The sequence below is a fragment of the Lactuca virosa genome, chromosome 4 (assembly GCF_052849685.1).
Source record: "Lactuca virosa cultivar CGN04683 chromosome 4, Lactuca_virosa_CGN04683_v6, whole genome shotgun sequence".
In the NCBI taxonomy this organism is placed as follows: domain Eukaryota; kingdom Viridiplantae; phylum Streptophyta; class Magnoliopsida; order Asterales; family Asteraceae; genus Lactuca; species Lactuca virosa.
This window is the reverse complement of record NC_136429.1, coordinates 89,793,503-89,810,439: the sequence shown is the minus strand read 5'-3', so window position 1 is coordinate 89,810,439 and position 16,937 is coordinate 89,793,503. Positions and strand designations below refer to the sequence as shown.

The 16,937-nt window shown below is 30.7% G+C and overlaps 1 protein-coding gene across 12 annotated transcripts; it reads left to right on the top strand.

Annotated features, from left to right (window-relative positions):
- Positions 1-4,715: 4,715 nt before the first annotated feature.
- Positions 4,716-7,088, top strand: LOC145109894 (uncharacterized). Of its 12 annotated transcripts, none has more exons than XR_013709304.1 (7): positions 4,716-4,966; positions 5,312-5,358; positions 5,487-5,643; positions 6,001-6,102; positions 6,256-6,360; positions 6,447-6,507; positions 6,789-7,088. XR_013709304.1 is itself a non-coding variant. In XM_079047016.1 (7 exons), exons 4-7 carry the CDS (start codon positions 5,875-5,877, stop codon positions 6,940-6,942), a joined length of 363 nt encoding a protein of 120 aa, XP_078903142.1. In that variant the 5' UTR covers positions 4,716-4,966; positions 5,312-5,331; positions 5,487-5,643; positions 5,862-5,874; the 3' UTR covers positions 6,943-7,088. The 12 variants fall into 12 exon arrangements, 11 of the variants coding, with proteins under 11 accessions (XP_078903142.1, XP_078903143.1, XP_078903139.1 ...); XM_079047016.1 differs by lacking the exon at positions 6,256-6,360 and adding an exon at positions 5,862-5,920 and having other exon boundaries at positions 5,312-5,331; XM_079047017.1 differs by lacking the exon at positions 6,256-6,360 and adding an exon at positions 5,862-5,920 and having other exon boundaries at positions 6,007-6,102.
- Positions 7,089-16,937: the final 9,849 nt, after the last annotated feature.

The window sequence follows — 16,937 nt, the reverse complement described above, 5'->3', positions numbered from 1 at the left end:
CAAGTAATTTAGATTCTTAAATATAGGTCGAGACCCAACTATTAATTGGATATTATTTGATGGTGTTAGCGCGTGGATTTTCCGGATCAGCAGACTGAGATTTTATTTGAGAGATTCAACAGCTTGAGGTGAGTTTCCTCACTGTGTTTGGCGGGTCAAAGGCACCAATACCGGCATATGGTTTATTATGGTTAGGATGTTAGTTATCTGCGTGACTCTGCATGTATGTTTTCTGATATGTTTACCGGGCGGGGCCCGATGATTGTATTGTATGCTATTTATCTTTGTGATTCTTGCATGTGTTTATGTGTTTGTATGTATACCGGGCGGGGCCTGATGACTGACAGATCTGTTCCGAGTGGGGCTCGATGTCGGGCGGGGCCCATTATATGTTTGATATGTACGGTATGTGGTATTTTGGGGAAGTCACTAAGCTTTGTGCTTACGGTTTTCAGTTCATGTTTCGGGTACTTCTGGTTCGAAGGGGAAGAGCTCGAGATGACTGCACTTCACACACCACATTGTTCCGCATTTTACATGACTCTGATGTTTTTGGATGCTATTTGATATACTCTGATTTCACTATGGTTTTATAATATTGTTATAGATAATAGTTTTATTATAATAAAAATCGAAATGTTTGATCTTAATTTTTAGGACGTTACACATGCCTTTTGACATCTGTACGATAGACGATTCGTGTAATTACTCTTGGGAAATTAACGATTTGGTCACACGACGTCAAAATGGGTAAAGTGAAGAACTTTGCCGGTTTCTTGGATTTTGTATTAAGAAAATGGGACTTAATAGTTAATATCTCCAAAATAATGAGATTTTTCTGCAGATTTTATTTATTTAAAAATGAAATCACTAAACAATAAACATACAATAGGAGAATGGGAGCAAGTTAATGACTTCAAGAATATTTTGGTAGAATTTATGAAATGTTTCTTACATTTGTTTTCAGATTTAAATCAATATTGGTCGGTTGATTTGGTGGGAAGAAAGTTAACCTTTGGTTAATAATGTTGGAAAATGAGCTTCTCTCATTTTGGAACACTAATTACATGTTTTGTCCAAATTTGAAATGAAAAGATGATCGTAGATTTGTGTTCAAGTTCGTTGTACCTTCAATATATTGAACGTAAAAACGAACAATGATTGAATGAAATGCGCCATGTGGACTCAAATACACATATGGTGAACAAGAAAGCTTAGACACATTTTTCTGTTTGTAAAACTTGATTAATTAATTTTTTGTTTTTACTATGGTTTTAGCGGACACAATTTTTCTAACTTCGAACCCATGTCAAGGTAACACCCGAGCATGGTTGACCCATTTTGATTAAACGAATTGTAAAATCTCAGCCTAACCTGTTATTGTGGGGTGGATTCAGTTAAGTTGAAGGGTTTTCAATTTTTTTTTCTAGCTCTACCAATGTGCTATTAGCCCACTTCACTTGTTGCATGTTCATAAGTAAAAAACAGTTTGAATGATTGAATCTAGCATTGTGAATGAAATATACTAAAGATGGTATTTAGATTAAAAAAAAATCACAAGAAGGTTCAAGATAGTATATATTTATAAAAATCATAAAAATAATAAGATCTTATAAGGATCATCTAAGTCTAAAGTATAAACATTTGTGTGGCTTATTTCCAATAATATATTACTATTATATTAAAAAAGGAAAGGGTTTATAAACATTTGTGTGACTTATTTCCAAAGTTGTGAAAATCGTTTGACGGTAGCTCGACGATCGACTGACGTTAAACGATTAATCAGACTAGGCGGTGATTAATCGAAAATTAATCGGGGACCCTAAATTATTAATAAAATTATTTAAAAAATTAATATATCCTAAAAAATATGTATTTGAAAATTTTAAATTTTAAAATTTTGAAATTTTGAAAATTTTAGTATAATACTTTAAAATTTGAAAATTTAAAAGTTTGAAATTTTAAAATTTTGGTGTAAATTTGAAAATTAAAAATTTGGATTTTTTAAATATTTCCCGCCTATAACCGCCAAGCCCGAATTTGACCGATTTTAACCAATTTCCGACAAACTCCCTAATCGTAATTGGTTCAATGCCTCCAAACAATTAATCGACTGCCAAGGTCGATTTCTACAACACTGATTATTTCCAATAATATATTGGATATCTGAAAAGAAAAATTAAATATCCTCCTATATTTCTTTCTACATATCTTTCTATCCATTTTAAATGGTGATATGTCTCACACAAATGTATTAAAATATTATTATTTTCATTAAATATGACAATGTCATCATTTAATATGGATATGAGTGTATATAGGAAGAAAATGTAGGAGAATATTGAAAAGAAAATTCTTCAAACTTATTTATTTATTTATTTATTTTATATATGATTAATATTATAAAATACAATGTATTTTTGGATTTTTTTTTCTGTTTAAACGTTTTTTTTATATTTTCACAAAATAAAACACGCACATCTTTACAATCTGGCCCTTAAGCATTAACACGTTTACTAGTAATTTATTTTGTAAAAAAAAAAACAAAAAAAAAACTCTATATTTAACAAAAAAAATCATTTGAACCAACTTTTTTTCATTTAGCTTTATAATCCCATGTTCTTAGGATGTCTTGGTTGTTTTCAAACATTAAAATTTAAAAGAAAATATTAGATTGTTTTCAAATCAAAGAGAAATGTTGTGTCTATTTGTAGAATTCTCATTGTTACAAGTGGATAACAATGGTCTAATATGACATGACATATTAAATTGTTTTCAAAATTAAAGACAATTTCTCTAAACCTAAATCTATATTTCAAAATATAATTTAATTTCTTATGTGATTTGATCCATAAAAATCTCATTAAAGTATTTTAAAACATAATTTTTTTCCATCAATAATCATAGTCCACAGATTCTTTAGACATTGTATTGTTATTTATTTCCAAATTAATAGACCTAGAATCTCCATATATGAGTATATGAGTTTAAATGAGACCATCTTGTTCTTGTGAGACATGAAGTTACTTTTTGAAGCCACATATTTTAAGAGCCCAAAATGAAAACAAATTATCGGATATTAATTTTCGTCATTTTTAATATCTAAAAAAATGAAAAAAACAAACAAACACTATTTTATTGATATATTCTAACAAAAATATTATTTATTAAAATATAATATTTATAATACTTTTATAAAAATGTTACTATGTGTAATCAAAATTTTAATGGTGTTGTTATAATTAAAAATAGTACTCATTGTAAATAATAGAACGGTGAGTTTTTATTTATTTGTTTATATTGAAAATGATGAAAAATTAAATTTATTTTTCAATTTTGATGACTAACATTCAATACAAATTTTTTCTTATACTTTGATTTGTTAAAGACTATAATTTCAACCAAGGTTGTTAAAAGCAAGATCGTTTTTGGCTTTACAATATCATGATTGTAAAATCAAATCGGAATTTTAAGATCTTAAAAAAAAATTGAATATTTATATGTTTAAAACATAAAACATGAAAAACTAAACTTTGAATTTTTTTTCCAAGTCAAACCATCATGTTATTGAAGAAAGACTTTATTCTTAGCACTAAAAAGTTACAAATGCAAGACATTTTAGTTACAAATGCAAGACAAAGAAGAGTGAGTAGGTGACACAGCACAACCTAACTTTTTTCTATTCCATAACTTCAATCTCGATGCTTGCTTCATGATATTTCGTTCAACTTTTAGTTGATTCTTGTTTTTTTTTTCTTGAGCTTCTTCTTAACTCTTCGTTCAGTTTTTTAGGGTGTCGTGTTTCTTGAGAGGATGAAGGGAGAAAAAAAATCCCACGATCTCAAATACATATTATGCCAAACTTGATCTTAATACGATTTGGCTCATTTTTCTAAGGTGTGGATCCTACAACAAGTTGACTGAGATCTTAACAACCTTAATTTCAATGATTTGTCTATATGACAACTAGCTAACAAAATAAAAACCTAGTATATGAAAAAAGTTGATATGTATTTGGTCTTCGTTTGATCCCTTGGTATAATTCCATTATATCTGTTTGCAATGATGTTCGAAAAGAAAAAATAGAAATCCTGAATTACAACAAATAATCAAATAACGAATTTGGAGGCTTTGATTATTTGGTTAGCCAATATCTTTACTATTATATAAAACATATTCAACATTTCTTGAAATTTAAGAGGTACAACACGTATTACATTATGGACAACCATGTTATCATTGTCGTCTAATAGATAAAACGTATCCGTTTCAACCTTTTCGGAATTAAATCAGATTTCACACTAATTTTGTTTCTCCTTTTTATGCCTAAATTCACCTTTTCTCTCAATCAAATACACAAAAACCCTAATTGGACTGCCTTCATCCGCCTAAGGGGGTGTTTGGGATAGCTTTTAAAACAACTTTTGTCTTTTAACTTTTTCAAAAAGTTAAAAAATGGCTAAAAGATGTTTGGGTAATGCAAAAGATCTTTTAAAATAACTTTTTGTATAAAAGGAAAAGTTAGTGTTTCAAAAGTCACAAAATCCTATCTTTTTGTGACTTTTTAACATGAAAAGATGATTTTTATCCTAAAAGCAAATACAAACACATTTTAAAGACTTTCTTTTGGAAAAAATCACTAGCCAAAAAGTCCTTTTATTTCATCAAAAGTAATCCCAAACACCCCAAAGTAATCGTTATGCTTCTATTGTCCTTATTCCTCTGTTCTAACACGCCAACACCATCCTGTATCCAACCTTGCACCATCCACCGTATCTGAGCGCTGTGATTTTCTTGCAACGAACCCCCACCACGATCCTTATCTCTCTCTCTCTCTCTCCTGACTCACTCTCTAATCCTGCCACTACTCATCGTCATCGACACCGCCATCATTGCTGCTCCCATCTCCGCCAGCAAACCGGTGGCTCAACATTATGCCCTATGCTATGCTCTTCACTAAAAAAAGGTAATACATTTCTTAAACTGATTTTTTCCCTAAAAGTTAATGATGAGTGTAAATCAAGATGATTGTTTCTTTGAAACTATTTTTCAGTTAGATATGCACTATTGTTTTTCTAATTTTTTTTATTTGAAATAGATATCCAAGACAACGCCTTAACCATTAGGTTTTAATATTTTTGGTGATTCCCTTTGTTTCATTCATTAGACTGTTTAAAACATGTGCAGCGGAAGAAAGCCCCTCATGTTTGATTAGATTTATTTTGTTGTGTTATTCTGAAGAAGGAATTCTACTTTTTATACATTTTGTTGTTCAATAGAACCATAACATGATTTCATTACTGAATTGAAGGTCCAGAAGCATGCTGAACAGTACGTCTCTCTGCATATTAAGTACTGGTATGATTATTTTTGTCTCCATGCTTTTTGCTTTTTACCTTAGTAAAAAAATGAAACATTTTTCAATATTGATCCTTATTATATTTATTTTCGTCACTTGCACTTCCTGATTTTGGTCTTTATTTCAGGGGCTGTATAAATTTTTGTCCTAATTTCAAGATTCCAAGAACCAAAATCAATAAGAAACAATTAATTTCAGACAAGAACTGAAACTGGTTTCAATTTTGGACCAAACATGGTCCAAATCAGAAAGCACATGGACTATTTTTGTAATTTACTTTAAAGGTTGAGATATTGTGTTTCATTTGGAGTAATAACTCCATGTTATTAATATTCTGAATAGGTTGGCGCATGAGAAGTTTGTAATTTATGCCAAAAACATTTTAAAAGCAAACAACTAACACTCAATTGATATACAAATATACAATTCTATTTCTTGTATTTCATATTATAAAAGCAACATAACCAATAGCAAAATGATGCTACTATGTTTGTAAATGTAGGGATCAGACCCATATGTTGCAACAAAACTCTCATTTTCAATGTTTTTGTCATTGTTCAGGTAAGTTTTTACAGCATACCATTTTTTTTGCTTACAGAGTATTTATTTCTTTTAGTGCATAATAAATGTTTTCTTTTTAGATGTAGATGCTAGGATGCAGGACACATGGTCAAGAATGTTGGTTAAATTGTTATCTTTTCGTGATGGGAATAAGTGGTTGAAATATATTCCAATGACAAAAAGTACGTTACTATTCTTATAGTCTCATTTTGTCCAAAAAAAATTAATTAGGATCGATAAACATGTGGTGTTGTGTTTTAACAGGTGGCATGAGTTTAAAAATCTTGAAATGATAATCTAAAACTAATCATTCCACTTTTGTTTACCACTTGTAGAGAGCGAAATAGGCGGATTTTTAAGAATATTATTTAGGATCCAGTTTTTATTACAAAAGTAATTTTGGAAGATGTTCGAAGACCTTGGGTTTTGCAAGAGTGATGGTTACTTCTTTTTATTTATTGGATGAGTTTTTTGTTTTTCATAAACATACAGTTTTTGATTTGGTCATTTTAAATTTCATTTGCAGAGATATTTATTTCTAGCTACAATTTGAATTTTTTACGATCAAGCATGTCGTATTTAAACAAGTAAGTGCAACACTCATTTGAAACGATGATATTGAACAAAAAACAACAAATATGTGACCAATGGAGGCTCATGTTGGAGAAGACTCGGATGTAGATTTCTAGATGAAAGAAATTTGTTGTTTGAGATAGGTTCATTTATAATCTCTCTATAGTATTTGAGTTGGCAAGGTAGTTTCCAAAAAACTCCTGTTTTTTGGATTGCAATGTATATGTTAAACTGTAATTTTTGTAAAAAAGTGATTGATTTGAGCATGTAGATAAAAATCTATGTTTTCTTGCAGGTCAAATCATAAACCAAAGAAAAATCTCTTAGTTTGGTCATCAATCCATGACGAAATTATAAGTGAAAATGAAATGGATAAAATACATTGGTGGTGCTGGTGCAAATTTTTAAAGAAATGTGATTTTGAAATGGAGCTGAAGCAGAAAGATTAACACAAAAGTATATTACAGCAAGGTAAAAAGTAGGTTGAATCACATTTGAATATGTTGTTACTGCAAGCACTTTGTTGGTAATTCTTACATCATTTTGCATGTTACATTTAGTAGTGAAGTAAAGGGAAATTATCTTCATTTATCAATGATATTAGTGTAGGCTTCTTAGGTTTGTTTTGGTTCAAATTGTTGTTCAGAAAGTCTTCATCTTCTGTTTTTGAAAGACATCATGAAGGTTCAAGTTTGGTGTTGGTTTTTGGATCTTAGATTTTTGTGTTGTTGTTGTATGTTATGTTTTGTTTTACCCATTTTAAATCCAACTGCAACATGTCTTTATTTGTTGTAGTTTGAGTAGTTGTATGTTTGTAAAATTTCACCCTCTTTATATATAAGTTGTTAAAATAAACAATGGATGAAGGAGGTTGAATTATTCTTTGATTAAATTCTTTATTGTTAACCTCTATGCCAATCTGTTTACCATTTTTTTAAAAGATGTTACCTTGTTGGTAATAATATTTTGATATTTTTCTTTAAACATAGGAAAGCCACACAATAAATGCTTTTATTAGAATTATGTTAATATAAATCGTGTTAATGTCAATAATATAATGAGGGTTGATGTAAATTAAATGCTATGCTCATATTTTAATTATCTTGACCAAAACTGCCTCATTTTTAGTGCCCTTCTATTTTTCTTTGTGGTAATTGAGTAATAAAATTGAGAAATAGAAATGGGCATAAAAAAGTAAATAAACAAAATGCATAATACTGTATTTTTATTTTTAACAAAAAGTAAAGTATATTTTATTTTTAAACTAAAACAATAAGAAATATTTATTTTTAATTGGAATATTTTAACTCAAAATAACAATATTATTTTATTTTTGACAAAAATTAGTTACATAAATTCATTTTAAACAAAAAATAAAGTATTTTTGGTTTTAACACAAAAAAACAACGTACTTACATATTTTTATTTTAAACAAAAATAAAGTATTTTTGGTTTTAACAAAAAAACATTAATAAACTTTTTTATTTTATAAAAAACACCAATATAATTTTTTTTAACTCAAACTAGATGCATACAATTATTTTTAACTCAAAAAAATATAGATTACATTTTAGATAGATTTTACCGATCAATGATATTTATTAACACATTCATATTTTTTTTCTTCCATATAACATGTTTTAAATCATTGCCACAAGGAAACTATTTGTCCAAATATAAGTAATTACCTCCTACTGAAAGCCACTAATTGCCACATAAAAACTATTTCACAAAGGAAACCGTATATACTCAGCTTTGACGATAATTTTCTTATAACCTTTCATCACTATGACATGTATTCTCATTTTTTAAAAGAACGAATGAAATCACATAGACATGGATTACCAAAGCAGATTTCACAGAAACTAACTATATTGGCTCTTGATTGGCCTTACAACTTCAACGACCTTAAGTATGATAAACAATCAAGTTATTTCTACACTTCAAATTACAAATATCTAATGGAAACAAATTGTGGATGTGTTGCATGATTTTTGGAATATGACACATTTACGAAATGAAACTAAACGTTGCAAGGAAGCTATTCGGCGAAACAAATTAATAGTCACCCATAAACTATTCATCGAAAACAACAACGAACACTATATATACTTTAACAGAGCATGATATTTGTGGACGCATAACATGTTTATAGAAAACTAATCACCATCCAAAAACTATTCGTCGCCGCCGCTTTGCGCGGGTACACAACTAGTTAAGAGTAACTTATTTTACGTATTTTTTATAGTTACTGTACTAATATCAACCAAAGCACTTGACTAACATTGTGTCAAAACCAAAGATACATGCAAAGTTGGTTCATTTTTTTAATCATCCTTTCTTCAAGAATGGAACGTTAGTGTGGATTATGTTTAAATTTTAAAATAGAGATAATTACAAAATTAGCCAAATACATTAATTACCTTACAAATTTAGCCAAAAAAATAAAAATTGCAAAAATAACAACGAAAATCGCAGATGGAAATGACCCATCTGCGATTTTGCCCTTCCATGTGCGAATGTACAAGCGTCTAAAGCACAGCTGTGCTTTAGGCACTTGTACATTCGCAGATGGAATAGTCCATCTGCGATTTTCGTTTTTCACGTGCGGTTTTCCGGAAAAAAAAGTATAAAACCGTTTTTTTCCCTTCATTTTTCACTCTTCAATATAGAAAAACTCTCTCTCTCGGCGATTCCCTGTGACGATTTCTAGAAGAAAATTGACGATTTTTTCAACAATCCCGAAAATATGGTTAGATTTTAACTTTTTTTATATTTTAATTAACATTTATTTAGTATATGTTTTTATTATTTTATTATTTATTGTATTAGTTAGTGTAAAAAAATGAAATTATATTGTTTGTGATTGGGTAATTTGTTGTATGTGATAGTTTTAATATTATTTATTAGTAAACTTGAAGTTTTAATGCTATTTTGTTAGTGGTTGTATGAATGTACAAGTATAGACTGCGTAGAATGTGCATTGGCTAGTTGTACATTTAGTAAAATGGTTAGAATATGTTATTTTTTTTAAGTTCAAAGTTAAATAAATTGTTACAATAATGTTTACAATATGTTTGGTTAGTGGTTTAAGTTGATAAATTGATATAGCATGGTTAGAATATGTTATTTGTCGTTTGTATAGTTGTTGTATAACTTGAAAAATTGTATATACTTATCGTATAAGTGGTTGTATAACTTGAAAAATGGTTATAATAATGTTTACAATATGTTTATAATAGTCGTTTGTATATTTTTCGTATAACTTGAAAATTTGTATATATTTGTCGTTTAAGTTGAAAAATTGTTATAGTATGGTTAGAATATGTTATTTTATTTAATTTGAAAGTTAAAAATCATTTGTATACTTGTCGTATAACTTGGAAAATTGTATATAGTTGTTGTTTAAGTTGAAAAATTGTTATAGTATGTTATTGTTTTTCAGCGTAAATATATAAATTATTGATTAAATGTTGGTTTTTGTATTGTTATTATTGTTTATGTTTGTAATTTGAATGTTGGATTATTATTGCATTTAATAATCTGATATTTTAAAATGAAATAGTTGTTTAGTTTTTTAATATGTTATTGTTTTTTGTGCAACATCATTCTAATAATTTAAATGTTAAAGCTATTGTGAACTTAAAATGATCGGAGTGTAACATATGAGAATTATTTGATGTGTTAGATGGTGTCAGACGTGATATTTTTAGAGAAACAATATTTGGTTACTTGTTGGACGTCCCTCGTTTACAAAGGGACGGATTGCTGTTTCACAAGATGTTTCTTCATCAGATACGGCCGGACGTTGTTTTATCTCCAGATGTAACAAAACGGTTATATTTTAGAGTGGATGATACGAAAATGGTATATGGCCCGGAAGAGTTTTGTTTGATAACCGAGTTGAATTTTGGCGAGTATCCTAAAAATATCGGGAAAAAATGTCAGAAAAATAGTTAGTAGTAAAAAAAGATGTTTATTGCGTGACCGTCTATTTCCGAAGCATACAAATAGTTCGGTGAAAATCGGTGACCTGAAAAGTTTTATTTTAAATCATCCATTCTTAGAAGTTGGCGACGCTGATGCAGTTAGAGTATGTTTGATATACATTTTGTGTGAAGGTTTTTTGGGAAAAGAAATAAATGATCGGGTGCCACAAGATTGGTTTTTTTTGGCTGAGAATTTGGATGTCTGGAACATGTATTTTTTGTTTACTTTGAAAGTTTCATATTATTATTGTTAATTTATATTATAACTAATATTTTTTTGTTTTGTTAGTTTTGCTTGGGGTAGCTATTTATGAGATTTTACCTATGGAGACCTTGAGGATACGTGGAATAAGATAAATAAATATTTATTACTGCCTGAGCATCGTCAAACTTTAAAATACTCCGTCTCAGGATTTACGGCTCCATTTAGGGTATAAAAAATTATTTATATTTAAATGGTTTTATTGTTATGTTAGTTATTTTAATTTTAACTTTTATTACTATAATTGTAAAAATTATAGATATGGATATACGAGATGCTTCCGGCTGTTCGTGCCTGTGGATTTGTATTGAGAAAAAATAGAGACATTCCTCGGATGAAACGATGGAATGACACAAAAAAATTGAAATGGGTTGATAAGAACAAGATTTTTTCAAAGACACAGGTTTATAATGTTTTTTATTTTTAATAAAATTCATTATTATACTTTTATATGCATTTTTAATATGTTCAATTTTTTAGGAGGGACAACGACCAAGAAATAAAATGTCACCGAGTGATGATGAGATGACATCTTGTTATTATATGTCATTTCAAGAGTATGTATATGGTGAACGGAAATCAGTTCCATCCCCAGTACGGGACCATTTTAGGAGACAAGACGAATCTTCGTCTAGTATGTCGTCTAGTGGTCGCTCTCACGGTAGAGGTGGGCGTAGTGGGAAACCCAGCTTAGAGGAGGTTTTGAAACGACTACATGCATTGGAGCAACAGGTGATTATGAACCAAGAACCTACTGAGGTGTTTGTTGAAGAAGTGAATAATGAAGATCTATGGAATAACATCAGTTTTGAGGAGCATGCAGTATTCCAAACAAATTTTGATCAACTGGTTAGTTACACGCTACATTTTTTATAATTTATTAACATATTTGAAAATTTTTGTTCATATTTCATAGTTGAAAATGTAGGTTGTAGAAGATGAAGGGATGAATAAAAATAATACAAATGAAAACGTTTTTTGGTGATATTGAAGACGACAAGGTTATTATATATATTACAGTTACGATTTTAATAATTAAATTTTAAGGTGTCTTTCGTTAATAACTATAATTTGTTAATTTTAATGTAGGAGTTGGAGGAGAGGAATGAGAATGCGAGTTGTAGTAGGAACAAATTTGATGATGATGTTTTTGATGTAAATGATTATAATGAAGCTAAAGAGGTTGTTATACTTACATTTATTTTATTTTTTTTAGTAGATTGATACATTTTTTAATTAGAGATTATTGCTTATTAATTTAGGTGTCGGAGGAAGATGAAATAATAATTACGGGAAATGTAAATTATTATGATGCTTATGGTTTTGATGGCAAAGAAGTTACACCCGATAGACCGAGGGCTCGAAATCCATCAAAGTATTTGTGCCCTCCTTACACCGAGGTATTCGTTTAATTTAAAAGCTTATATCCTAATAATAGAATATTATTTTTATGTGACATATTTGAAAGATAGAGATTTAAACATTTGAAAATTGTTTTAGTTGCACACGACACCGAAGCAAAAAAGAAGACCAAAAAAGAAGGTTGATATCAAATCAACAAGCCCCGTACTCCTCCAGCATTTGCTGTTGTTCACGACTTCTCCTTGTTGCGCCTGCAACCTTATGTAGAAGGTGAGGTTGTGATCCAGAATTATTTATTTCATTCATATGAGGTGCAACATCGTTTGTTTAATTTGGTGTTAGATAGAGATTTTTGGAGCGCCTTGTTTGGGCATACACACGACGGATGGTTGGAGGCAGCGGTAAAATAATTTTTAAATTATTAATTTAAAAGTATTTTGTTTTTTAGTTAATAACAAAAGTATCATTATTTTGTGCAGCATATCACCATTTGGTATAGACTACTGATGGAGAGACGTTTTGATAGCGATCGGCATACAATAATGTCTCCAAATTTTTTTGTTTGCCATGTTCTGGAGGAAGGGTACGATTGGAGGGCGTTTATGGTTGGTATTGCTACATACCCCAACTTCATGGTTGCTTGGTGGGATGTTGATACGGTAAACTGAATTTTATTTTTTGAAAATTTTTTCGTTATTGTCGTTATGTTTTTGTATTCTGATATGTAAACATAATTTTTTTTTATCCTTATACATGTCCTATTGCCGATTCATTCATCCCCTAATCACTGGTTATTTGGGGAACTACGATTGGCGTCAATGGAAGTCCATATTTATGACAGTCTCGGTAGAGGGTCTTATAAAAAATTCAACTCTGATGGAACCTTTACCAAATTTGAAGCTCGGGTGGCAGATTATTTAGACAAGATTGACTATTGGGCCCGGAGGAACATCCCAAGGATTCCATTAAATATGCAATTCATTTTCGAAACAAATGTTCCCCAACAAAGTAGTCATTTGGGAGATTGCGGTGTTTTTGTTTGTATGTTTATGGAACAATTAGTTTCAGGCCAACCAATACGTGAACTTATTGACCCAAGGAACGCAGCTTTAGAGTTTCGCCAACGGATGACAAAATTTTATTGGGGGTCGAGTCTTGGTCCTATGTAGTTGGATTATATATTTGTATATGTAATTGAATGTTGGATTTAATGACCTAGTAGTAACTTCAATACTTACAACATAAGAACGACACCACCATTTGTTTTAACGTTACAAGTACACTGCTCTAAATATAACAACAAATACAACAATTTATTGACGTAACAACTTCAAAACTATCAAAACAATATTAAAAAGCTTAGAACTTGTAAACAATAATTGTCAAAAACAACACCCAACTACAAACCAAGGCTATCTTTAACTTCTTATTTTCTGATTGAAAGTGCTTATTACAGTTAGCTACTTTAGCTATTACCATAGATGATTGGTCCTTCTCTTCATCAACCCAACTGATAAACCTGCATTTTGGTCCCTGTAAATTTAAACATTGACAATAAGAATTGTTGCCATATAATGATGAGGGTGTAAATATGAATGAAGTTAAGAACATGATACCATATATGGGCAAGCGTAAAATAATCTTCCTGGGTTTTTAGCTGTACCCGAAATCCTAATGATACGTTCACCTCGGCAATTACAGTATGTCATTCGCCTTATTTATTCTATCAAATATGAATTACTTTCACAGATAAATTTCATGGAGTGACTTTACACCCATTTATAGAAGAAATTTTATTACAGACAAGTATGTTTGACTATGAAATGAACTGGTTTGACTATGAATTCAAAAAGTTGAACTATGAACTGCATACAAGTACATTGTCTTGTCTTGTCGGTCAGTGATGTTTGACTATGAAATGAACTAGTTTGACTATGAATTTAAAAAGTTGAACTATGAAGTATGAACTATGACTTTACACCCATTATTATGTATTAGTTATGTATGTACGGCATTGCATTTTATGTCATGTTATGTACTAGTTATGGGTTAAGGTTTTAATGAATTGATTATGGACCTGTTATCTTAATTCATTTTTAATTGCGATTGAGGAAACAACATACATTAAAAGTAAGGGAGATTTATTAACTACTCACAAAACACACGTACAACAACAAGCAACTTAACTAACGAAAAACAATTAACTTAACCAACATGCATATTAAAAGTGAGGGACATTCTTTAAAAGATTCCATGCATCTCCGTGGGTAAACTCTCTACCATCATATTTGAAACAGTATAGTTCCAAAGCCACCTGTATGAGAATGTCTTCATCCATATTCGCATGTTCATTATCCAGCTCGTTATAAATACGTTGAAAATGTTTGACCTTTATTTTCAAATCCAGAAACTTCGCTTTGACATCTCTTCTTCTTCGATATTGAGTACGCCCCATTTGTTGGTGAAACAAATGAAAGACACGAGACCAAAATGATCCAGCGCGAACTTCTGGCGGACCCGGTGGAAAATCCTCCTCTACAGTTACAATCCAAGCTTGAACCAAAGCGATCTCCTCTTCGTTGCTCCATCTATGTGGTACAGGTGAGTCCATAGTTGCAAGGGGAAAAGTAATGCGATACAATTAAAATGGATATGAACAACTATTTATAGCGACTCCTTATTTTCCCGGTGTAATGGCTTGTCAACTCAAGTAGCAGTGTATTGTGTTGTCATTCGATGCAATGACTTGTCAACTCGAATAGTGATCTATTGTGTTCTCAGTTAGTACACTACGGTCTTCAGTTAAGTTGGACTATGAATTGCAGACAAATTAGAAGATTGGACTGCGATATTGTGTATAAACTACTATAAATTGACATTAAGTTAAAAAAACAGTTTACTAAACGATGTTACAGTTATTCATATATTATTTTTGAAATTTTACTCTCTTTGTTTCACTAAAAATGAGTTCTATACCATGGAGCAATGACGAGTTCTTGGTTCTTACACGTGCATATATTCATGTGTACGAGACCAACAAGTTGAACGATTCTATGTTTTGGACTCGTTTAACCAATATCTTCAACGCTGAAAACCGAATGACTACAACAAACGATCGTGACGAACTAGACATCTTAGCAAGATGGTATGAAATGAAAACTGAAGTTCTATTATTCAACGATCTTTATACCAAAATTGATGACACCCGTTTAAATGCTACTGAGGAGGTCATCTTGGAAGCTGCTAAGGAGGAATACAAGTCATTAAGTGACGGGTTGGAATTCCAGTTTGAAGCCCCTTGGAATATTTTGAAATATATCCCGTTTATTTAATATCTATTTCAATTTATTAGGTGAGTACTAGGTTATTTTCATGTATTACGTATGTATTGGATGCACCTCCTATGTTTAATTTTAATTAATAAATGCTCATTGCATTAGTTTTCACGATACATTACAATACATTACTAACAACAATTCCATGAACCATTACAAACATTACAAACATTACTAAAAACAACGAATTAAACTTAAACTATTAAACTAACAACCATTACATGAAACATTAAACTTATAACATTACTACAAACAAAGCATTAAAATAAAAAAACAAGTCCATGGGTTATTTTTAACGGAAAATAGAGCGGTCTACATGAAATACTGATTATTTTTAACATCCTTCCAAACTTCCTCATATTCGAAGTCTCTGCCTTCACGCTCACAGATGTAAAAATCTGTAACAACTTCCAATAACTCTTCTTCGTCCCGACAACAAAGTTTGGTGTTTTTCGCATAATTACACGCTCGATTGAACCATTTGACTTCTTCCTTTACATCCATCCATTTACTAACAACATCTGATTGTTGTCGTTGTTGTCCTTCTCCCATCTCATGGTTGAACAAAGTTGTTATGCGGGTCCATTCATCACCTACTAGGCAATGCGGGGGAGCAAGTAATGGTACACCCTCCTTAACACTTAGCCAGCATCGTGTTAGAACCAACACCTCGTTTGTCGTCCATGGTCGTTCAGAATTGGAACCAGGTACTTCATTCGAAGAAGTTGCTGCATTCGACGACATTTCTAAATATGGGAGTTGGTTTCGTTTATGTGATATGGGTGTTTGGTTTGTAGATCTTAAACATCTATTTATATTAATAAATACAGGACTATGAATTACAACTTTGACTACAAAATGGTTGCATTTGGACTATGATTTGCAGGTTACTGCAGTGACTTATCATGTCAAACAGTCATTTATGTCTTGTCACTTCAGAGTTTGACTACGATTTGCAGGTTACTACAGTGACTTGTCATTAATGTGTAGTCATTTCAAAGTTGGACTATGAATTACAACTCTGACTACGAAATGGTTGCATTTGGACTAGTATGTATAAATACCACTTATAGCACCAGTTTATTATAATCTCGACTTTATTATGAGTTCCTCACAAAAATTCAAAGTTTGCTCATGCAACGAAGTAGATTGTTACTACTGTGATTCAGTCAACCCTTTTTTTACACCCTCTTCCGCCGGGTCATATATGTCAGATGAAAATTTTGAAGAATTGAAGAAGGCTGAAGAACAACAAGAACAGGACAAAGAGCCATCCCGACTTCTCACTCAACGTGGTAATGATATTGCATCGGAATGCAAACAAGCTCAAGAATGGATAGACCTCAATAAAAACAAAATCAAAGAGCATGAAGAATGGATAAAAAAGACTAAGAAGGCAATCAAAACGACTGAAAAATGGCTTGCTGAGAATGAAGAGCAGTTGATACACATTAGGGTGCAAAAGGATTGTTTGGAAGATAAAATGAGAATTGGGG